General features: G+C 45.3%; 1 protein-coding gene and 1 long non-coding RNA gene across 2 annotated transcripts; one reads left to right on the top strand and one right to left on the bottom strand.

Moving 5' to 3' along the window:
- Positions 1-8,870: 8,870 nt before the first annotated feature.
- On the bottom strand, positions 8,871-9,526 carry LOC123105086 (uncharacterized). Its single transcript, XR_006450682.1, has 2 exons — positions 9,427-9,526; positions 8,871-9,341 (listed from the first exon to the last, which is right to left on the bottom strand). It is a non-coding gene; the product is annotated as an uncharacterized lncRNA (long non-coding RNA).
- Positions 9,527-13,990: 4,464 nt separating this feature from the next.
- LOC123105082 (alpha-1,4 glucan phosphorylase L isozyme, chloroplastic/amyloplastic) lies at positions 13,991-21,867 on the top strand. The gene is made up of 15 exons (XM_044527064.1): positions 13,991-14,281; positions 15,531-15,763; positions 15,848-15,949; positions 16,237-16,413; positions 16,530-16,805; positions 17,702-17,973; positions 18,102-18,219; positions 18,311-18,757; positions 18,865-19,017; positions 19,125-19,253; positions 19,328-19,564; positions 19,872-19,948; positions 20,157-20,343; positions 20,468-20,668; positions 21,426-21,867. Exons 1-15 carry the CDS (start codon positions 14,101-14,103, stop codon positions 21,540-21,542), a joined length of 2,907 nt encoding a protein of 968 aa, XP_044382999.1. The 5' UTR covers positions 13,991-14,100; the 3' UTR covers positions 21,543-21,867.
- The last annotated feature ends 1,593 nt before the right edge of the window (positions 21,868-23,460 follow it).

Here is a 23,460-nt window from a genome sequence, read left to right as displayed (position 1 = left end):
TACACATACAGAGTGAATCATCCTTCTTGGGAACCATGACGACATTGGTGAGCCACTCAGAGTGGTAAATCTCTCGGATGAACTCAGCTGCCAGAAGCCGAGCCACTTCCTCGCCAATTGCCTTTCTTTTCTCCACGGCAGACCGTCGGAGGTGCTCTTTGACAGGTCTTGCTTTTGGGTCGACTCACAAACGGTGCTCAGCCCGTCCTCTGGGTACACCTGGCATGTCATAAGGTTTCCATGCGAAGATGTCCCAGTTCTCATGGAAGAACTGGATGAGCGCTTCCTCCTATTTGTTGTCGAGTGTTGTTGATATATGAGTCGGAGCAGCATTGGGATCAGTCGGGTGAATATGAACTGAATTTGTTTCATGAGATGACTTAAATGCAGACTCTGAAGCAGGCTTCTTAGCTCTCAACAAATCACTCGGATCTGCCGTCTTCTTGTATTCTTCCATTTCTATTGCTGCCATCTGTTCATCGGCAATCTTCGAGCCCTTTTGTAAGCACTCTTTTGCTCGCTGCCGATTACCAGTGACTGTAATCGTGCCCCTAGGGCCAGGCATCTTGAGTATGAGATACACATAACACGGTCGAGCCATGAAATGGGCATACGCAGTTCTGCCCAGGATAGCATGATAGGCGCTGTGAAAATCCATGACTTCAAATGTCAACTTTTTGTTACGGTAATTCTTTGAATCACCGAAAGCCACGTCAAGAGTGATCTGGCCGAGTGAATCGGCTTACTTTCCTGGTATAACTCCGTGGAACCGCATGTTGCTCTCGCTGAGTTTGTACATCGGAATGCTCATCCCTTGGAGGGTCCCAGCATATAAAATGTTCAATCCGATGCGACCATCCATCAAGACTTTGGTCAATTGGGTGCCCCCAACGACCGGGTCGACCACCAACGCTTGCCTCCCAGGGGTGGCAACAACGTGCGGCGGGTGATCTGACTGGTCGAATGTGTAGGAGTCTTTGACCATTTCAGATACATCGGCGTTGCTGGAGCAACCATGTTTACTTCTCTATTGATGACCTTCAGTCGACTTTTGCTTTCGACGTTAGCAAAAATCACCAAAGTGGAATTGACATTGGGAAATCCTTCATCATTCTCATCTTTGTCCTCATCCTTATCAGGTTCCTTCTCTTTCTCACTGGGTTGCTTTTCTCGGAACTATTGTATAAGGACTCGGCACTGTCAAGTGGTATTCTTGGGATAGATAAGATTACCCTCTTCATCCTTCTTGATGTGAATGTGACATGGCAAATCCAACACGTCGTTCCCGGCTGAATCTTTCACCTTCTTGGGGGTCCAGGGCCCTTTAGGTTTTCCTTTAGATTTTCCTTGGGTTGCAAATGCAACCTCTCCAGGACCCACAGGTTTTGCTTTGCGCTTCTGCTTCCAATTGGAATTACCTCCTCCAGTGTCTTGGCCAACTGATTTGCTCTTGCCGCTGCGGAGTCGGTCTTCTTATTCTTCACCGTTTGCGTACCGAGTGGCTATCTCCATCATTTGGGTCAGGGACATGTCTCCTGTCCGACTGAATTTCAGGTTGAGCTCCCGATAGCGAACACCCTCCTTGAAGGCGCAAACCGCTTGATGCTGAGACACATTCTCCACAGTGTGATGCAAAGTGGTCCACCTCTGGATATAATCCCTCAAAGTTTCATTCGGTTTTTGCACGCAATGTTGCAATTCTGTCAATCCTGCTAGTCGTTTGCACGTGCCCTCAAACGTTGTGACGAACACTCGGGGCAACTCCTCCTAGCTGAATATACTTCCCGGAGCCAACTGATTCAACCAAGCTCTAGCTGACCCTTCAAGCATTAGGGGAAGGTGCTTCATGGCCACTTCATCATTTCCTCCACCGATCTGCACAACTACTCGGTAATCCTCAAGCCAGGTGTCAGGCTTCGATTCACCAGTGAACTTTACTGACCCCAGTCGCCAACCTGAAGTTGGGAGGGACCTCTGCAGCCCTGATGGCCCTGCTAAAACACTCGGGACCAGAAACATGCACTCTGCTTCCAGTCGGGCGATCTCTATCTTGCCCTTCTCTATATGCTCGATTCCTGTCCACCAAACCTTGCACCAAAATTGACCTTGCATCAAACCCTGGTTCTCTTGGGTCGACTGGCCTCCTCCGCTCTTTGATGTACTGGCGCCTATCATCATAATGTCGGGGCACATATGATTCGCCCCTCGGAGGGGGCGTAGGCACTCGATGACGGTCATCACGGTCGAGCCAATGATCGTGCTGCTCGTGGTTCCTACCCAAGTACTGCCCTTGGCGATGCCCTCGCCCTTTGACGCCACGGAGGCGATCTTGGGCTATGAGCCGACTTAACGGTGTTAGCTACTACGGATCTACTATGAATTATGTTACGCGACTGAGACACTGCAGTGTTCTACTCTCCGGCTGCTCAGAGCATCGCTCTGATCTGCATCAAACCTCTACCAGCTTCCGACTGGGACGGATGAATAGATTCTGCTATACGGGTTGCAGTGGTAAGATTCTGAATCGGAGTGCGGTATACCTGTGGTTCAGGTGGAAATAGCTGCCGCTGTCGTCAACTGGACTCGGGGATTTGTCGCCGAGCACGGTCGTCGAGTGCACGCTGAAGGTTCTCCAGTCGAGTGCGCCCAGCCAAAGTGGCCAATCGCGCAGCCTCCAAGGCTCGAGCCTCAGAGGTCTCTCCGACAACGGACGTGTGGAGGGCCTCCATGTTGCGGCGGTGAAGTTCCACCCTCTGCTGAGAAGAGAGAGTTTCGGGGTGATATTCTTCATGAACGCATGACGGATCGCCTCCGCCGTCGCCGCCGCCGTTGCGACGCATGCCAGGCGGGCTGCAAGGCGTGTCAACCATCAGGACCTCCGTCACGGGGTCCTTGCTGTCACACTCGGACAAGATCTCGATGGAGCCAGTTGACAGGTCGAACATGCCGTAGAGAGATTCGTCGGGCTCGATTGCCGCAACTTGAGGGGTGGCCGATTGATGTGCCACCGCATGCTTCACCCATCGCGGGAGTCGCGACCGACCAGATCGCTTGTGACGGTGAACAACGGGGAGCGAAGATGCCTCGGGAGCCGGCCGATACTGAGTCGACGGCTGCCGCAGAAGGACGTCGCGAACACACGCGCGAAAGTGCGGCGCCCCGCGGACGGTGAGCACCTCGATGTCGAGAGGAGCTTCCTGAAGCCAAGCGGAGTCGTCAGCGATGAAGACGAGCACGCCGAGAAAGATCTCACGGCCCTCAGCCAAGCCTCCGCCGTAAACCATGATGAAAGGACTCAGAGAAATCGCAACCTCGCCGGAATATTGCTAAGACACCTGCCCCAAGGTGGGCGCCAACTGTCGTGGTTCTAAGTATGATAGTAGAATAGGGGGTAGGAATGTAGAGGCAAGATCCTAGCTACGGTGAGATTGTGCACGCAAGATGTACGAGTTCAGGCCCTTCGTGGTGGAAGTAACAATCCTACGTCTCGGTGCCTAGAGGCTCAGTCGATTGGATTATGCGTGAAGTTACAGGGGGTGCGCACCCTTGTCCCAGAGGAGGGGGGTGACTTATATAGAGTGCGCCAGGACCCCAGCCATCCCCGTTACACAGAGTTCAATGTACATAAAGAGGGGACGTTACTTGTAACATCAGCATTAAAGTGATATAAATGATCCTTAAGACTATGGAGTGAATGCCTGACCGTTGCTATCCGGGGTGACTTTAGGCCTTCTGTACTCCGAGTGGTTTCTTGTATGGTCGATTGATGATATACTGGTCGAATGGAATTGGGATATCCGAGTGGAGATGTTGGTCGAGTGGGTATGCACTCAGGCGATTCCAGTCGGTAGAATTTGCTGTCCTTTGATCGTCTTTGACTGTAGGGCAATGTACTTGGGAGGGGTGCTTAGATCAGGTCTATTGTCCTACCCTAGGCACATGGCATCGTCAGTGTTGGCTTCGTCGATGACGGTGACAACGCTGAATAAAGGTTCTTCAAATCTTTCCCTGACAAGGCCATTGGTCCTATGGTTGGGGATGGATTTGGAAAACAGTCTGTTCAAGCAAGGATGGCGTGACGGCGGCATCCTCATGGTAGACATGTGTCCTCGGGCTCCCTCGTTGCGACGACGTTTGCTCCAGCGTCGGCGTGGAGCTTGGGAGGTAGTCCAAGAGCGGATGCAGATTGTGGTCTGCATCGACGACATCTAGAATACAAAATGTGTGTTGGGTTCGTGGTTCGTGGATGGCGGGTATGGTTTTCTCCTTTGGTGTCTTAGTCGTGGTGGGGTGCCAGATCTGGAGTCCGATGGCATGTCCGGGGTGTTGCCCTGGTCTGATTCATTCAACGACAAGGGCTTCACTTTTGGTGAGCCACCTTGGAGGTCCGCAAAGGTGCATATCAGTGATGGAGCCGCATCGAGCTCGGGTGAGGAGGTGATTCGTCATTCTTTTCTTCGGTGGCTGCTATGGTGGTGCCGGAGGCAGGTGACGGGTGTTGGTGTTAAACTCAGAGATGTTATGTTATCTTTTCATTTTTGTCATGTCGGTCCTTACGTGACTTGTACTTTGATCTTTATGATATGAACGAGACACGTATTACCATGCAAAAAATGGCTTTTTTGGATCACATGATTAGAAAACACGGGAATTCGAAAAACACATGAATTTGACGGGATTGCAGGTGCAAAACAGATAATTATAAAATAGAGGAAAACTGCAGGAATGGTCATTTGGATGGAACACAGGAAAAAGTGCCCTGATCCAACACCAGTGTAAAAAAGTGGTCAAAGTGGATGTTGAAATTCCTATAGAATTGAGGTGTAGGAATGCAATCCATAAGAATTTTGGAGGTGTCATTTCTTTGGTCCAAAGGGTTTCCTTAGAAAAAAATCCAATGGATTGGAATCCTCTAATATTCCTATGAAAATCCTTCAATCTAGAGAGGCCCTAATAGTCGACCCCCCTTTCACTTGTATTGCGACCTCCAATCCCAAAAGGTGTCAAGAACCCTACCCTAGGTTCGCCGCTAAGTATTGTCCGAACACCAGCACGTGCACGCCAGGCTAACAAAGGGGCTCTCTATTTCGCACAGACCAACACTAACGCAGATCATCTTGTTCGAAAGGAAGCATTCTCAAGGCAAAAATAAAAGGGATTTATGTGAACACATGGTTTCCTCGGGATGGGGGGGAGGACCCCCGCATCGCTCCCGTGCGAGCGGCTTGGGCGGAACAACATTCCTAGCCGCCACTACAAGGTAAAGCTACACCGCTGATGCGGCGGCGAGGACTACTCTCTCGGCGCACTGAGGCTCTCGGGCACGGCTGGGAGCGACACCTAACCTCTCCCTCAGATCCAATCGCCAGCTCCACTGCTCGTTAGTCAGTGCACTGGTTGCGTCCTCGTCCGGCCACCCTTGGGGGTCTCCGAGGTGGTGTGCCCTACAACCCGTGTCTGTCTTCGTTGACAATTCGGGGCGCCTGCTTTGGCCCCTGCTCACGCACCGATGCGCTCCCGAGCGGCATGCAGGGGTGTGTAGGGGCGGTGGTTCCGGTACTCGGTTTCAGGCGACATCGAATCTGGTTCCTGTGATGGTTGCTCGCACACTTCGATAGAGGCCTGATGGGCTACACGCGAAGGTATGGTTGCTATCATTGTATAGGCGCACTAATTCGGCGAAAAGATGGTGATATATGCGCAATATGGATGGTAGAAATAGCTTTTTATAATCTGAAAAAATATGGACAGCAAGGTAACAAGTAATAAAAGTAAATTAAACAGTGTCTCAATGCTTGAAAATAAGACATAGGGTTCATACTTTCAGTAGTGTCAACTCTCAACATCATTAACATCATTGAACATCATGATAAGCCATCAAAAAGTGCAGCTCAAAAGTTTCTATTTTTATCGAAGAAAGTAGGATGAAACCGTGTAGGTGCACTTAATACTACTAGTAAATGTGCATGTGCAACACACATAAATATTTAGGCAATATATTAATTGCATGTGTTGCACGTTAATATTTAGGCAATATATTAATTGCACGCGGATATTAGGTATGCTATTGTTTGTGTGTTAATTTTGTGATTAGTGCAGTATTTCGTATGATATTAATTGCACGTTAAATACGTCGAACGTTCGCCATTGGAGTAGTTTAGGTCGTTGGATTGACTTAGTTTGATGACAGAGATCAGTTGGATATGTCCTTTGGGTCTTTTTATATTGGTATAGATTATTGCCACATGTAGCCCCAAAAATTGTACAACGACAACACCATATGATACCATCATTCAACTTATGCATAGAGTACCCCAATTTCATCACGGGTATCCACATTAATTACTAGACATGCATCAATTAATCTCAAACCCAAAATATTCAATCTAACAGAAAGAAATTTGAAGGAGCAAGACCCAGTTCACCACAAAAATAATAGAGAGGCTTGAACATCATAAGATCCAACTATATTAATAAAGCTCGTGATACAATTAAGATCGAACTTTTTAAGAAAATGAGGGAAAGAGATTGAACACATATCTACTAGTACGTACTCTCAGCTCCGAGGATGAACTACTCACACATCACTATGAGAACAGAGAGAATGAGTTGTTGGCGATGGTGATGACGGAGATGTCCCCGGCAGCGTCCGGAGCCACCGGAGGAGAGGGGGAAGGCCCCCCCTCCTCCCCCTCCTCCTCCTCCTCCTTCTTCTTCTTCTTCCTCCTTGGCCTTGCATGGAGAAAGGCACCTCTCCCCTAGATTGGACTAGTAGAGTGCCCGTGCGTTTCCACGGGCTCTTAAAATAGTTTGCAAGAGTTACATGTTAACTTTCTAAGGCCTTGCCCCGTCGTAGATCCAGACCCCCTCCACTGATTCCACCCCGCCTAGGACGCCGCCTGCCGCCGCGCCGCCCCATCGCGTTCGCCTCCGCCCCGCCCCGCCCCCGCCCACCTCCTCTCCGGCTACCTCCGCCTTCGGTCCATCCTCCGCCCAGCTCCGCTCCGTCCGCCTCCTCTCCGGCCCTGCTCCGTCTGCCTCCTCTCCGGTTCGTCCGCCGCCCCGCTCCGTCCGCCTCCTCCCCGCCCCGCACGCCGCCGCCCCGCTCCGTCTGCCTCCGCCCCACGCCGCACGTCACCGCCCAGCTCGGCCGCCACCCGCTCCCCGATGGCGCCGATGAAGACGCTGAAGGGCAAGTCCGGTTTCTTCGGCATGAGGGCGACGCCCTCTGGGAACTTCGGACTGGAGTTCTCCAACGTCGGGCAGCGTTGGTGGCTTGGCATGTATACCACCGCCGATGAGGTCGCGTGTGCCTACGACGTGGCGGTGTGGTTTGCCGGACGGTCGAAGACGGACCTAAACTTCCCGGAGGTCGAGTCCCAGGCAGTTGGCTCATGCCGCAAGGCATCCAGATGGAGGAGATGCCGGCTAAGAAGGCGAAGAAGAGACCGGCGGTTGTTGTCGCTCTCGGCGAGAGCGACGAGGCGGTGATGGCTTGGTTTGCGTGAGAGCATCCGTAGTACGTCCAGGCCGAGCTGGAGCACTACTGAAAGTGCGACATCGAGGCAAAAAAGAAGGGAGTGAAGAAGGAGGACGAGGCCGGCCCCTCGACTGTGATCCCTATCGAGTCGTTGGATGAGGACCAGGGTGACACCGAGGAGGAGGACGAGGGGTGCGATGACCCGACCAAGGACGAGTTCTGGGAGCAGTTCCGTAGCTCCGACGACGAGTAGTTTCATCTAGTAGTTCAAATAAGTAGTAGTTGAATTTGTGTATAAAACTATGTTGACTTTCATGTTTGAACTATGTTGAGATGAAGTAGTAGTTGGCTGTTTTAATATTCATTTTGGACCATCTGTTGGAGTTGCTCTTTTTTTATATCTCCGTTTTGGACCATCTATTGGAGTTGTAAAAAGCACTTTTTGGTGCTCCAAAAATTTGCACCATCACCGATTTGGACCACCAAAATTTAGACCATCTATTGGAGATGTTCTTAGCCAGAGATAAAAACAACCAGGTCTCATCGCAACAATCGAACTTGTTATAGTCGTGTTTTATTCTATCTAGTTAAATGCCCGTGCGTTGCTACGGGCAAAACAATGTAACTAATGGATGAAGTCAATATAACATTTGGGAGTGGCAATTATGATATACCGCAAGGGTGGTGTATACCTCGATGACTTCCCATCACTAAACTTGTCCGGGGAGTAGGAAACTTGTCCAGGGAGTAGGGAGCCCACGCCGTGAAATGCAATTTGGCGTCGAACGTCCAACATTTTTTAATGGCACATTCATATTCTATCAAGGCCCAATTAAATAACCTGCCAACAAATGGTAGCAAGGAAACTGTGGCCCTCCCCTGCACCATTTGTTGCTAGTAAATGGGCTACCTGATTGCACACCCTCAGGAAAATTCAACTAGGTACTGGACAAAGGACAAAATGAGCATGTATTTGATCTCTGAAAAATAGCTGACCGAGGCTTCAACTGTCGTAGGCATTGAATGACACAGCCCTGATTAGGTTATTGCAATCAGTTGCAAGAATGATCCTTCCAATCCCCCTCAGCTCTGCCAAAAACAATGCCCTTTTCACCATGATTACTTTAGCACGCATAGCTTGACTTGCATGGCTTGCATGGCTCAGATATCTAGCCGCGGCAAAGACCAGGCCAACTTCATGATCACGAGCTGCTTCACAATTAATCATCATGTAATCCTCTAGAGGGGCTAAGTGCTTAGGGCGGCAGTTTCCTTTGTATCAGTAGCATGCTGCCTCACAAGAAATTGAAAACCAGCCCTCATTTTTTGTCAGAACCACGTCTAACATTGAAATAAAACAAGCAGTACTGATGTAAAACAACACCAACAGTTAGCTCTTCACCATGTCAGGCAATCCCATGAGCCAAAGAATAGTATATCAAATCCAGAAGAAATAAAAATCATTTCATAATAAAGTAAACAATTCGAATGAAAACAAGTAAATTTTACAATTGCAGCTCCTCTCAAACTCCTCGCTTTTGTTTACAAAAGAAATTCAGAATATACAGCAACAATCCAAGAGTTTGAGTCCAAAAGAATTGGATCGTCCAACATCATTGGCTAAGTTGCCGGCTTGCTGCTGAGAAGAACGGACGAATACAGAAAAAACAATCATGGGTGTTGTTTGCCCCCATACCTTACATGGTTGATGATCTGGCTGTCGAGTGGTGCTAGAAGTTCTCCCACTCTCTCTAGCGGGTATTCGCCACCTTGCTCATCGTTGCGGAAGTCAACGGCATCATCTCTCCAAATATGTGGTTCAACTGTGTCAATTTACAACATCTCTGGATTGATTAAATCTCTGCTGAAGAACAACAAGTGGCATGAAACAATTATGGTCATCTTCAGAGAAAATATACGCAAGCACCAATGCAAATTGTACATACCTTTAATTCACCACAGCCTCGCTTCCTCTTTCAACTAAAAGGAGGAGTTGATTCAATCAAATGTCCACACATGCTAATTCGAAGGCTTAAGAACTCTCTATTCAACTAAAAATCATTAGAATTACGAAGAGAACATATAGGACAAACATGTATATCTAGAAGGGGATCGGAGCCTTTCTTGTGTGATGCTAAGATCTAAAACCACTCTCAGCTTAGACATATCCTACTTCTAGTTTTCTGATCCAAGGGAGGAAAACATGATCAATTATTTCCAAAACCTAACCATATAAGCAAGGCTAAAAGGAGCTCATTAGTATTGCAAGGTTGATATAATCACTATATCAACTACTAATGTAAGTTTCGAACAATAAAAACAACCATTAATTATGTGGCAGAAACGGTAAATACTATTTTAACCCTGAAACATGATTTGCAGACTCGGATTATAGTGTCAAATACAGGTTATAGGATATTGGTTGTAAAACGTTTCCCACAAAAACATTCCGTTCTCATCTCTAGGCTCTTAACATATAAATATGAACTAAATGACTTAAGCTGCAGGGACGAGGAAGCATACTTGTCTTTACTCTAGAAAAAAATACATACCTAGTTGACACTATTGTCGATCAGTTCTCTAGCAACACCATAGTCACAATATTACAATTTAGTTCTATTACTTCAGGTAAGGTTTTCAATTGAGCAACCAACTGTAATTTTTGGAACATAATTGTTGGGGGCGCCAAAATTGGTGAGGCTGCAAACAGTGAACTAAAAAAGACAAGGTAATAAAGATCATAAAGGTGGTGATCGGAGTTTGTTAGAACCTTAGAAGATGGTTTAGATTCTGAAACTGAAATAGCACTGTTTGTGGGAAACAGCTACTCCCTCTTGAGCGAGACTTATTTTAGGACGGAGGGATTAAACACGTGATAGCAACAAAAGAAATTATATTTCTGCCCGAATAGCTTTCAGTTTCAGAAATGTAGAAACCAAGATACAAAAATCAAGTGTTCAGAAATTTATGTAATCTAAAAAACATGAAGATATTTCACAAGAAAAACATGAATGTATAGACAACAACATAAAAAATTCCCCAGACCAACACTAAATAAATGGGTGACTTGCAGAAGTGTGAGCCGTAGCAGGCAGACTTTGCACAATGGAACCTGCTTGTCATGGAGGGTGCTCATGGTACCTGAACCAGCTCCACCCGTTGGAGGACTTGTAATTCCCCAGACTAACACTAAATAAATGGGTGACTTGCAGAAGTGTGAGCCGTAGCAGGCAGACTTTGCACAATGGAACCTGCTTGTCGTGGAGGGTGCTCATGGTACCTGAACCAGCTCCACCTGTTGGAGGACTTGTGATCGACCGCGCGTCAGGCCTCTAGGAATAGCGGGTTCTCCTCCATGAGCGCCAAAGATGCTTGATTGGATCAAAATCATGAATCAGCGAGAATCAATGCGCACATCAGTCTGAACCCTCGGCTAGCTCGCATTGCTACTTCCTTGCGGAACTTGGCCTAGAGACCAGGACTCTTCAAACTCGTATTGAGTCTTCTGGCAGTGATTCCTTGCGCAGCTCCCTTCCTCCTCTGGGTCATGTGAGCCCGAGTAGCAGTAGGCATATTTTGCACAAGCAGCGGCTTAACCAGCAAATGCACAACAGGAGCAGCACACATGAGTTTTGTAGTTCAACTCAATGAAAAGGACATGGCTTGAGATTTATTATCGCAATGGGATGGCAGACGCAGGACGGGTCCGGCTGGATCTGGTTGGAGCGGGCGTCGGAGACCTTCCAGTGCAGGCACCAACTGTGGCAATCGCCGCATGCCCCTCCTCCTTGAGATCTGACCATGGATCAACGGATCTGTGGGAGGAGGAATCCCGGCTCAGCGTGGTCACCGGCAAGGATTGAGAGGACCTCCTTGAGATTATTATGACACCCTTGGCGCAGGATACACGGACGCGGGCACCGACCGTCGTACACGCGGAAAGATGGATATCACCACGCCCCTTGCCTTGATCACTGATGCAGAAGGGGTCAACGATGGGTGGATCTGGGCGTCGGCGGCGGGGAGGCCGCGGCCGTCGTGGCGCCGATGGATACCCATGACCGGGCGTCCTCGCAAGGGAGGCAGTGGCGCATGCAGAAGAATCTGGGGGGATTGATGTGCGAGGGCGGCGGCGAAGGGATCTGGTGTGGTGTCGCTCGAGGGCACCGGACTACCGGAGGCTTCGCTCGCTCGACCGCACGTTGCGAGTCCAAGACGATTTTTTTCGCTGGTTTTTTTCGTCGGTTTATTTTCGTTCGATCTACTTTGCCTGCGAGGGGAGTGCCTGTAGGCATCGCTCCCTGATAACGTAGGTTTGTTCGGTTTTTTTAACGTACGAGGGGAGGTGGGAGGAAATACCAAAGAAGTACCAAAAAAGACCGGGTGAGGTGGAACGAAAATAAAACCTGAAATGCGACCTACCAACTGAGACATTAGGAGTAGAGATATATGTTTTGTATCTCCTGTTTTTGGTATAATTTTTTTGGTGAAACGCCGTTTCTTTTGTAAGCGAAGATCCATATCTCCGATCAGGCAGATTCTGCACATTCCTTTCTTATTTTAGGATTGCTCTTGCAAAAAGAAGATCATCAATCAACTTAGGGATCCTCCACGCAGACCCACCACGCAGCCTAGGGGCACCGTCTGGCCATCTGGAGCCCCGGTGGCTCCCTTGGACCCCATCTTCTCGCTAGTGGGGCCTTGGTCCAAAATAATCCATGTAATTTTTCATGTTTTCCGGCTTCGTATTTTTTTGGTAAAAACCCAAAAACAATAGAAAAGAAGAATTGGCCTCTGACACTAGATTGATAGGTTAGTCCAAATCAATATTATCAAAAATTGTGCCCAAACCATATACAAATGATATAAATATAACTAGAATACTTTATAAATTTAGATACGTTTGATAAAGTGCCAAGAATGGAAGAGAAGTGATCATATGCCGCCCTGTCCATATCGGGCTCATCAGAATGTTCCCACCATCAGACTCCAGCCCCAGGATTATTAACTTATGTCGGCGGTGCGCTGAATGGATCTTGAAGAAGGCGGAATTTGTGTCGCCCTCACGTAACCAGGAGAACTTGGCAGGTTGACGCGCAATCGACCTCTCCAGCAAAGCAAGTCCTAGGTAGGCGCGCTTCAGCTCGCAGAGTAACCGTACTTCTGGAGGAGCAAGCGGGTGGTGATCTTGAGCCGCCGAGACGAGCAATCAATTACCGAGCGAGAAGCATCTGAGTGGAGATGTTACCGAGCGTTCTGGAACTCCAACTCTGCCGTCAGTGCATTGTCAGCTTGTGCTTTGCGTAGATTCGCCGGAAAGGATCGGGGTCATGCACGCCAGAATTCCAGGTGTCAGAGACCACCTAATGAAAACCATCGAGCTTTGATCAAAATAGCTCAAGATGGAATCTCCGATCACCTTGGGAGCGAAAATCTTACTAGTTTCGTTCAAGGCCAAGGTAGTTATATATTTGTGTGTGCAATTACTAATCATTGGCCGCTTAGCAAACTCTTATTGGTTCGATAAACGTTAAAGTCATCCACTTTGAGAAAAAATGCTACTTGCTACAAACCCTTTCACTTTGGGAGGAGGGGGGGTGGGTGGGGCAACATGTATCAGGATGATGGTGCCACCCTTGGCAAGGAATAAATCCTTGCCGCCTCGTCCTTGTTTGGATGCTGCTTCTTGTCATCTCAAGGAGGCGTGTGGAGGGTGGTGTGTCCCCGGATCTTGTTCTCTCGGTTGGGTTTTTTCTATGGCAGGTTTATCTCAGTGGTAGTGTCACGTGAAGCAGATGACGCGACTATGCGTCTTGGTCCTCTGCGCTCTAATTCCGGCAGATGAAGGTTGACCAGCTTCAGCCTCGTCGGGGAGCGTATGAGATTTGTGTTTTTTGACTCCATCTGGTCGGACCTGTGGCATTATGTAGACCCTCTCATGTATTTTTTTCTCCTGGACAGTAGTCTGTTACACAAATCGTGGTCATCGGATCTTCTAGTCCACATCGGCGACTTTTTCGACCGCCACTTCTACAAACTCCTTATTTTCAACAAGTTTCCTTCATTGAGATGGAAGTCCAGGCAATGGCTTTGCTCACGGCACACTGCCGGCGGATGCAAGAGAAAGAAGACATTCGACACCCCTAAAACTATGAAGATGTAATTTTTAATCTTTGTAAGTGTTTTTGTGAGGATTTGTGCTACTTTTAATATATTGCCTTTTGCCTTTTGCAAGGGAAAAAAACTAAACCATTACACGAAGAGAAGAGCCATTCCCAGCCGTCCAATAAACACGACAAAACGCTTTACAGCACGGGGGCAATTCCCAGCCGTCGAAATGCGCTGCAACGGAACCAGCGCTCCCCGACACGGCGGCACATGAGCCACAACTCGTACCATGCACCGTGCACCGGCGGTGGGCCCACTGGCCAGCGTCCCCACACGTGTACCGGCGGCCACAATTACACGGCACGGCACGGCGACGGAGAGATATTTTAACGCCTTCCAATTCAGAAGCTCCCCCATCACTCACTCGGGTACAGAGCGCAGCGGGCCGCGTGACTCTCGCGTCGTCGCATCGCGCGCGCTGCACACCACCGTCAGCGCGACCACTGCCGCCAATGGCGACCGCCTCGCCGCCGCTCGCCACCCCCTTCCGCCCGCTCGCCGTCGCCGGAGGTAGCGGCGGACTCGTCGTGGGCGCCAGGGCCGTGGTACCGCCGAGGCGGGGGCGGCGGGGGTTCGTGGTGCGGAGCGTGGCGAGCGATCGGGAGGTGCGGGGGCCCGCCCCGACCGAGGAAGGTAAGCGGCCGCGCGCTCCCATTGGCTGCCACGACCTGGAATGCTGGTCGGCTGTAATGTGGTTCGGATTTTCGCTGGTGCGACCTGAATTTGTGATCCTCTGACTGACGGCCTATGTGTTCCCCGGGTTTCGGGCTGTTGATTTTGTGCGCGCGCATTGCTAATCTACTTCTCTAGGATTTGTTAGGGCTCAGAGCAATCTTAAATTCGCGAATACACTTCGACGAATGTAGTCTGAATTTACTGAAACTAGCTTAGTTTGGCGCGTCAAGATAGACTGATGTATTTATGGTAGCAAATTCTGAAAACTTCTTCTGTGCGTGGACAGCCACCCCTCGTGGATGATGCAGCAAGTGCTAACACAGTGTTTGCTAGTACTTGCTAGTATCTGTAGCTGTAACAAAATCCTTCGAATCTGAACTAGTGAGATAAATCGTTTGAGATTTTTGCTGAAGATTACACAGTATCAATATTTCTGAAGGTGATTGGAACAGTATAGCATTTCAAACTGGCAACCAAGCAGGATCAGTATACTGACGCAATTTTTTTCTGAAGGTGGTTGGAATACCGGTATGAATTTTATAATCATTGAATTAAGGCGTAAGATTTGGTAACAAAAACTGCTTTTCACGGGAAACGATGAAACATGGCACAATTCAACCTGACTTTCTTTTATGAAAAGGCTCTCAAGCTGCCTTGTACTCCCTCCGTCCCATAATATAAGAACGTTTTTGACATTAGTGTAGTACCAAAAACGTTCTTATATTATGGGACAGAGGGAGTATTTATTAATGGATAAAAAGAGAGGTACAGGGTTCTAGTAGTAACATATGCAAATGGTGATACAGTATATTATCTACGATTTTGTGCAAGAATTTTCACACGAAAACAATATTCCATGCAGTTTTTAGTTTTGACTTTTTTTTTGAATTTTCACGCGCGCGGGGGGGGGGGGGGGGGGGGGGGGGGAGAACTCCCCCACCTGAATATATTTCTCGAACCCAACATACAGTACAATAGTACAAATGCCGGGGCGGCAGCAGAGAGAGAGGCAGGGGGCGACCCCCCCATGCTATGTTACATGCAGCTTTGTTCTACCCACGCAGAGCCTGTAGCCAGTTTTGACTCTTTTTGAATTGTTTGGATTGCTTACCACATGTGTCACGTGGTTTTAGTTTTGACTCTTGACTGTTTAATACCTACTCTTTTTAAGATTTTGGATTCTAATGTCATCTGTCTTGCAACTCAGAGCTTTCAGCCGTGCTAACTTCCATTGATTCATCCGCCATCGCATCAAACATCCAGCACCATGCAGACTTCACACCGTTATTCTCGCCAGAGCACTCTTCACCCCTAAAGGCTTACCATGCAACTGCCAAAAGTGTTTTTGATTCTCTGATATTGAATTGGAATGCAACATATGACTATTACAACAAAGTGAATGCAAAGCAAGCTTATTACCTATCCATGGAATTTTTGCAGGTCTCGCAATATACTTTCTTCAGCCTTATCTCATACCTTTTGGTAACTGCGTTATGATGTTATATGTTTTTTTTTGTACTGCAGGGAAGAGCTCTTACAAATGCTATTGGCAACCTAGAGCTAACAGGACAATATGCAGAAGCGTTAAAACAACTTGGACAGAACCTAGAGGATGTTGCTAGTCAGGTAAGCCATTTTTGTCAGAGAATGGTTTTTAGTCCATATCAAAATTATTGCCGAGCCATTTTTCTAAATAACATTTTATTATTATTCATGAACTTCCATATTTTTTTCAAATCTGCAAAAGGAGAAGTTTTTTTCCTGGGGGTTCCACCATCTGACTTATATTTGTTATGCAGTTTTCAGAGTGATTGACTATGAAATTACGCCAAAACACGAGCATTGCCTAGAGTGCCCTGTAGTTTTAGAAATGTTAAGATTGGATATGTTACTTTTCTATTACAATGAAACAGGAACCAGATCCTGCCCTTGGCAATGGTGGACTAGGCCGTCTAGCGTCCTGTTTTCTGGATTCTATGGCAACCCTAAATTATCCAGCATGGGGATATGGACTTCGGTACAGATATGGCCTCTTTAAGCAAATCATAACAAAGGATGGTCAGGAGGAGGTAGCTGAGAATTGGCTAGAGGTAGTGATATGTCTTCTACTTGTTTACTGTTTGGAAGCGTTGATTATGTTGGTTTCTGTTTTAATGATCTGCATGTTAGCTTCTTTTGCCATTTATAACTGATGCTGTATCTCCAGATGGGAAATCCATGGGAGATTGTAAGAAATGATGTCTCTTATCCTCTGAAATTCTATGGCAAAGTGGTTGAAGGCACTGATGGGAGAAAACACTGGATTGGAGGAGAGAATATCAAGGCTGTGGCACATGATGTTCCTATTCCTGGCTACAAGACTAAAACTACTAATAATCTTCGTCTTTGGTCAACAACAGTACCATCACAAAACTTTGATTTGGGAGCTTTTAATGCTGGGGATCATGTCAAGGCCAACGAAGCACATCTAAATGCTGAAAAGGTATTCCTTTGTCTGCATTTATTTTGAATATAAATCATTAAATCTCAATAACTATTGATTTAAATGGTAAACACTAAACATTGTCTAGCTAGTAGTCACTGTGGTGTCCCTCAATGTCATTTTAGAATGTGCACAGTCAAATGTTTGATAACTTTGATTGTAATAATATGATAATATACAGAAACTTTGATTGACACTAGATTTTTCATAAACATACTTATTGTATTTCCATGTAAATAGAAAAGCTGATGTTCAGAGGTTTGTGTGTCAAAATGAACAGAGTTTGTGCACACATAATATCTTCATCTGGTGTTTGCAGTTCTCTAGGTTGTGTTTGCGTTTTCTCCTGCTCTGCCTTAACTAATCTCAGCATATGCATCAGGCTACATTGCTCCTCTGTGTCTATAAAAAATAAGTCTGATGATATATGGTTGCAGTCCAGTAGTTCGTAGATGGCACAGCATGGAAGAACTTTTCACATGGAAGCCTTACCCTTATAATTTTAATTATACCTTTTGAGTGTTTGTGCATTGTGTACATACACCATTAAGTATGGGTGCTCAAAAATGGTTTATCCCAAACTGTGCAAAAGCCGCCACTGTTTGTGTATTAATTTTTTTGAACTAGCTAAACAACTTGACCGAACAAGATACATACAATTGCACTCACTTCTGAAGCAGCTCAGTTGGACGGATTTGTTCCAATCCCGTGCATGGGTTAAATTGTCGAGTTGTCCTCGCTTGTTCAGTAGTAGGAGTACTATCTATTATATTTATACTAAAGTTTTCTTTTTGTGATACAGTACAAACTTTTAGTAATACTTACATTTGCGACCACTGTGGACAAAATTTATTATGTCTAACTTAACTTTATCACTGGTCTTCTCATCATGCCAGATATGCCACGTATTGTATCCAGGGGACGAATCATCAGAGGGGAAAATTCTTCGCCTGAAACAACAATATACACTATGCTCGGCCTCCCTGCAGGACATTATTTCTCGTTTTGAGTCGAGGGCTGGTGATTCTCTCAACTGGGAGGACTTCCCCTCTAAAGTTGCAGTTCAGATGAATGACACCCATCCAACACTGTGCATTCCCGAGTTAATGAGAATACTGATGGATGTTAAGGGATTGAGCTGGAATGAGTCTTGGAGTATCACGGAAAGGTATCACAGAAGGGTACTGCAGTTTGATGTGTTATGCTGTTCCTCCAGTTCCAGTTAACTAATTTTATTTCCTCATCTGTCTTCCATTCAATCATGTACTGATTTTCTGATATCCACATCATTTGTAGAACCGTTGCATACACTAACCACACAGTACTTCCTGAAGCTCTGGAGAAGTGGAGCTTGGACATTATGCAGAAACTTCTACCTCGACATGTTGAGATTATAGAAAGAATAGATGAGGAGGTATCAAATGTGCAGATAATATTATACAATTAATTTCATGCTCTGTAGTTCAACTTATGGTTTACTTGTCTTCATCGTTGATTTTAAACAGCTGATGAACACCATCGTCTCAAAATATGGAACGGCAGATATTTCACTGTTAAAACAGAAGCTTAAAGATATGAGGATCTTAGACAACGTTGATCTTCCAGCCTCTGTTGCTAAACTGTTTATTAAACCAAAAGAGAAAAAGGGGAAGTTGCTTGTTGAATCTTTGGAGTCTATTGCTGAAGCTGACGAGAAAACTGAGTCAGAAGAGGAGGAAAACATTCTATCCGAGACAACAGAGAAAAAGGGCGAATCTGACTCTGAAGAAGCTCCTGATGCAGAAAAGGAGGATCCTGAGTATGAGTTAGATCCATTTACAAAATACGATCCTCAGTTACCTAGAGTTGTTCGAATGGCGAACCTCTGCGTTGTTGGTGGACATTCAGTTAATGGTGTGGCTGAGATTCACAGTGAAATTGTTAAGCAAGATGTGTTCAATAGCTTTTATGAGGTATTTGCATGATGATTTGGAAACCGTGATCTTATTTTCCAATGGCTGCTATAATCGTCAGGTGATATGGTATTCACCATCTGCCATTTTCTTGTGTTCTTTGCCAGATGTGGCCTACTAAGTTCCAAAACAAAACAAATGGAGTGACCCCCAGGCGTTGGATCCGGTTTTGTAATCCTGAATTAAGTACAATAATTTCAAAATGGATAGGCTCTGATGACTGGATTCTGAACACTGATAAACTTGCAGGACTGAAGAAGGTACTTCCAGTAGTTTTATTCCCCAATAATCAGTAATCTAATGCTTCCTTCACTTCAATGTTAACTGTGCATTGTTTTTACATTGATGTGTGTTCATCCTGTAACAGTTTGCTGATGATGAGGATCTGCAATCAGAATGGCGTACTGCTAAAAGGAATAACAAGATGAAGGTAGTTTCGCTGATAAGAGACAAGACTGGATATGTTGTCAGCCCAGATGCAATGTTTGATGTGCAGGTATATTTTGTACTAGAAAACATGTGTCTTCTTATAAATATGGTTTAACTCAGCTCTTGGTACTGGACACTTAGGTGAAAAGAATACATGAATATAAGCGGCAGCTTCTAAATATCCTTGGTATCATTTACCGCTACAAGAAGATGAAAGAAATGAGTGCAAAAGATAGAATAAAGAGCTTTGTTCCAAGGGTATGCATATTTGGCGGGAAAGCTTTTGCCACTTACGTACAGGCAAAGAGGATTGTGAAGTTTATCACAGATGTCGCAGCTACTGTAAATTATGATCCTGATATTGGAGATCTACTGAAGGTAAATTTGTGTCTTTGATGCCACTTATCAGTCTTAATTTTCATGTTCTGTCACTGGCAAGTTGACTCCGACTGAAAAGCATTGAATGTTCAGAGTTTCAAAGGAAAACAGAGCAGTGAATGTTCTTAATGTCGGTGCTTGTAAAACTGAGCAACTGAATAGCCACAGGTTTTTTAGAGAACAATATAGCCACAAATTTTTTTGACACTTTTATTGCTATCAGCATCTGATGCTGATATTACTGATAACTAGATGAGGTAAATATAAGGTGACAGGTTAAGTCTGAGGATTTTTGTTTGTTATCCAGGTTGTATTTGTCCCAGATTATAATGTTAGCGTTGCTGAGACGCTCATTCCTGCCAGTGAATTGTCCCAGCATATCAGGTAATATTCTGCCTACTCTTATATAGTATGTGAATACATAAAAAAAGAATATTACCTGGAGTTGGCTGACATAGAATTTTTCATGTGCCTTTTTGTTTGCTATAATATGTACCTGGAGTCTTACTGGGATAGTGCCATCCAGAAGTGCCACCCCAGTTTCTATTTCTGTATAAGACGTGCATTTTTAACAGTATTACTATCCATTCAGTACCGCTGGAATGGAAGCTAGTGGAACCAGCAACATGAAGTTTGCAATGAATGGCTGTATTCTTATTGGAACTTTGGATGGTGCGAATGTGGAGATCAGAGAAGAGGTTGGAGAGGAGAACTTTTTCCTCTTTGGTGCACATGCACCTGAAATCGCTGGTTTGAGGCAAGAGAGAGCTGAAGGGAAGGTACCACACTTGTTTATATAGCTGTGCCTACTATCAAACTAGTAAAGATCTCTCCCATATGTGCTGTCCAAATAGTTTAGCTGAAGGAAAATCATAACTTTACAAGTTTCCTTTGCACTTGTAGTTTGTGCCTGACCCGAGATTTGAAGAGGTTAAGGAATACGTCCGCAGTGGCATCTTTGGGACTGGCAACTATGATGAATTGATGGGTTCTTTGGAAGGAAATGAAGGTTATGGACGTGCAGATTATTTTCTTGTTGGCAAGGATTTTCCCAGTTACATTGAATGCCAGGAAAAAGTTGATGAAGCATACCGAGATCAGAAGGTAAGTTGTATAACTGACGCTGTTTGTTTTCTGGCTGAAATGCTCACAGTGATTATGCAAACTTTCTGATATGTGATGGCTGACATCAGTGTTTCACTGTGAACGACTTCATTGATTCGTAGGAAGGAATATTTCTTAGTTTAAAGTTTCAAACTGAAGTATCTATCGGTGTGTTGGAAGATCATAAACAATCAGAGAATATAGTTGCTAGATGTGCTATATTACTCATCTGTTGGCTGTTGAGTGTTGATACATGAGCTTTGATGTAGCTAGACCTTCAGGAAAGTGCTTCTGTGCATTCCAATAAAAAAATAACTTATAACTTAACAAAACAAAACAATTAGGTTGAACCTCACCAGGGGGCCTTTTGTTATCTGTTTTCTGAAATGAAAATCAGAAGTGGGGAGCTCCTCAATTCGAAAAAGAAAAAGAAAATCAGGGGGTAACTGAGGGTCTGGTTTCCCTCTGTTGGAGCCCCCAAGAATTCTGTGGTCTTATTTTTGTAAGAGTATAAGATGCACTGCTCCGTTAAGTTTCTCCTTCACCCATTTGTTTTCATTGCTTCGTGACATTTCGTGTGACAGCTCAGATCACCATATGCATCCCATTTGTACACATTATTTTGCTACCGTGGATATTTCCACTCTGTTTCATGTGTGACATTTTTAATTCGTTACATTGTTACTCTAAACATTAGTCTAATAGATTTTCAGAGTTTTGACCCTCCTAATCACATAATATCCGTTTCGACCTGCAGCTATGGACAAGAATGTCTATCCTCAACACAGCGGGTTCCCCCAAGTTCAGCAGTGACCGGACGATCCACGAGTATGCCAAGGACATATGGGGTATCAGCCCCGTCATCATGCCCTGAATAATTCAAGCAGCTTCCAGGAACCTTGAGAGTCTATGAGGCGCGATTGGTCGCTGATTTGCCTTGATTCAGCGAGAATGTATTGCTCCCCCCAGTTTTGTATAGGCATATGCAAGTTCTGACATGGACCTGAGTGCTGAGAGCATGCAGGGTAGTTCATCCTTAGCAATATTGCATGTCAGTTAGCCAGTATTACCCAGGCTTATGGTGTGTGTATTTCGCTGAATAAAGTTGGAGCAGAGTCATCAAACAAACATACTTTGGTGTATCTGTAATGATAAATAAATGGTACATGTGACTGAACAAAAAGTGTCGTTGGCGTGCACATGTAGTAGAAGCATGTTTCTTCAGAGAGGGTGCAAAGCTGAAAGCACCCCAGCTTTGGAGTGAGAATGCAGAAGTTACGAAAACATTTGTTTACATCCAAAGTGCAACGGGATTCGTCAAGAGTTCAGAGTCTTCCATCACGGTCATAGAGCATGTCCAATAGCAGCCCTATAAACCTATAACAGAGCAGTAGCAGTGGTCCCTCACATTTTGAACCAAAAATGCAGCTCCAACGGCTGCCCTATTTGTAAAATTTACTTCAAAATTTGTTGGACAGCCCTAAAATGCAACACCAACTGATGTAAATGTACAACTATTCGGCTGCTGCCCTAAAATTTGCTCCAAGTGGCGAACCACTCAGGACCACAAGAAAACAGTTGTTTTACGTTGTGCCAAAAATGTTGCTTCAACTACTGCGCTATAATAGGCCATTATCACTACATCTTTATGTCTTCTCCGATGATTTCCTCATGCGATCTGATCGTCAGATGTGAGTAATTCTGTAAGGCACGTCATGTTGATTAGCTTCATGTCTCGAATTTTGAGAAAATGTTTGATTGAACTATCAATTTTCTAAAAGTGAACTCTTCCTGTTTGGGGAGCTAATGATAACCTTGATTTATATGAGAAGATTTTTACTTGTGAGTTGGAAAATTTACCTATGAAGTAATTGGCATGACTTTATCTCATATTAGAATCAGGAATAAGCATTTGAAAGGAGTGGAAGATAAGACAGAGAAGAATGGTGGATGTTGGCACGGTAAATTGTTGGGTTCCATTACTGGTAGAATTATTCCAGTCCAGACATGTCTTACCAACATGCCTCTATTCACGATGTCTTTTTATCCCATCCAGTGGAAGTTTGATTTTAGAGCCAGAATGGTCTGGCAAGGTGATGATGATAAACAGAAATATCATTTGGTAAATTTGAAGACTTGTTGTAATCCTAGATATCACGGGGTTTAGGTATACTAAACCTTGAGCTATGAACGAAGTTTTGTTAGACAAATGCTTTTGGAAAATAAAAACAGAGTCTGCCCTCTGGCAATCTGTTCTCTCGAACAAAAAATTCCCGGTGGATGTTTATCTAGAGCCAAGATAAAGTTGGGGATTCCCAGTTTTGGACTAGCATTCTCAAAGCTAAAAATATATTTTACTGATTTTGCAAAAACAACCTTGGGGACGGCAATAATACTAGATTTTAGGAAGATTGGTGGGTTGATGATAACCACTCAAACTGGTGCACCTTAGGCTCTACTTGCTCAGCTTTGACCACAATATAACGGTTGTCAAGTCTATAAAAAAGGTTGGCATGGTTTTAAATTTGGGAGAACTCTGTTTGGGAAATCTTTGGAATTATGGGAAAGTTTAAGACTGAGATGTGAGGAAATTGAAGTGGGGATTGGAAAAGACAAATTTAATGCTGACTTCGGATAAAATATTAGTTAAAGCTTTGTACACAAAACTAATCGAACCTAGATGTTATTTCCCTCAGAAATTTCTATGCAAAGTTAAACTTCCCATGAAATCAAAGTGTTCTTGTGGCTTATGGTTTGAAAAAACAACCTTAGCAAGGATGGCGGATATGAAA

Source organism: Triticum aestivum, chromosome 5A (genome assembly GCF_018294505.1).
Source record: "Triticum aestivum cultivar Chinese Spring chromosome 5A, IWGSC CS RefSeq v2.1, whole genome shotgun sequence".
NCBI classification, from domain to species: domain Eukaryota; kingdom Viridiplantae; phylum Streptophyta; class Magnoliopsida; order Poales; family Poaceae; genus Triticum; species Triticum aestivum.
This window is presented reverse-complemented; position numbering and strand designations above follow the sequence as displayed.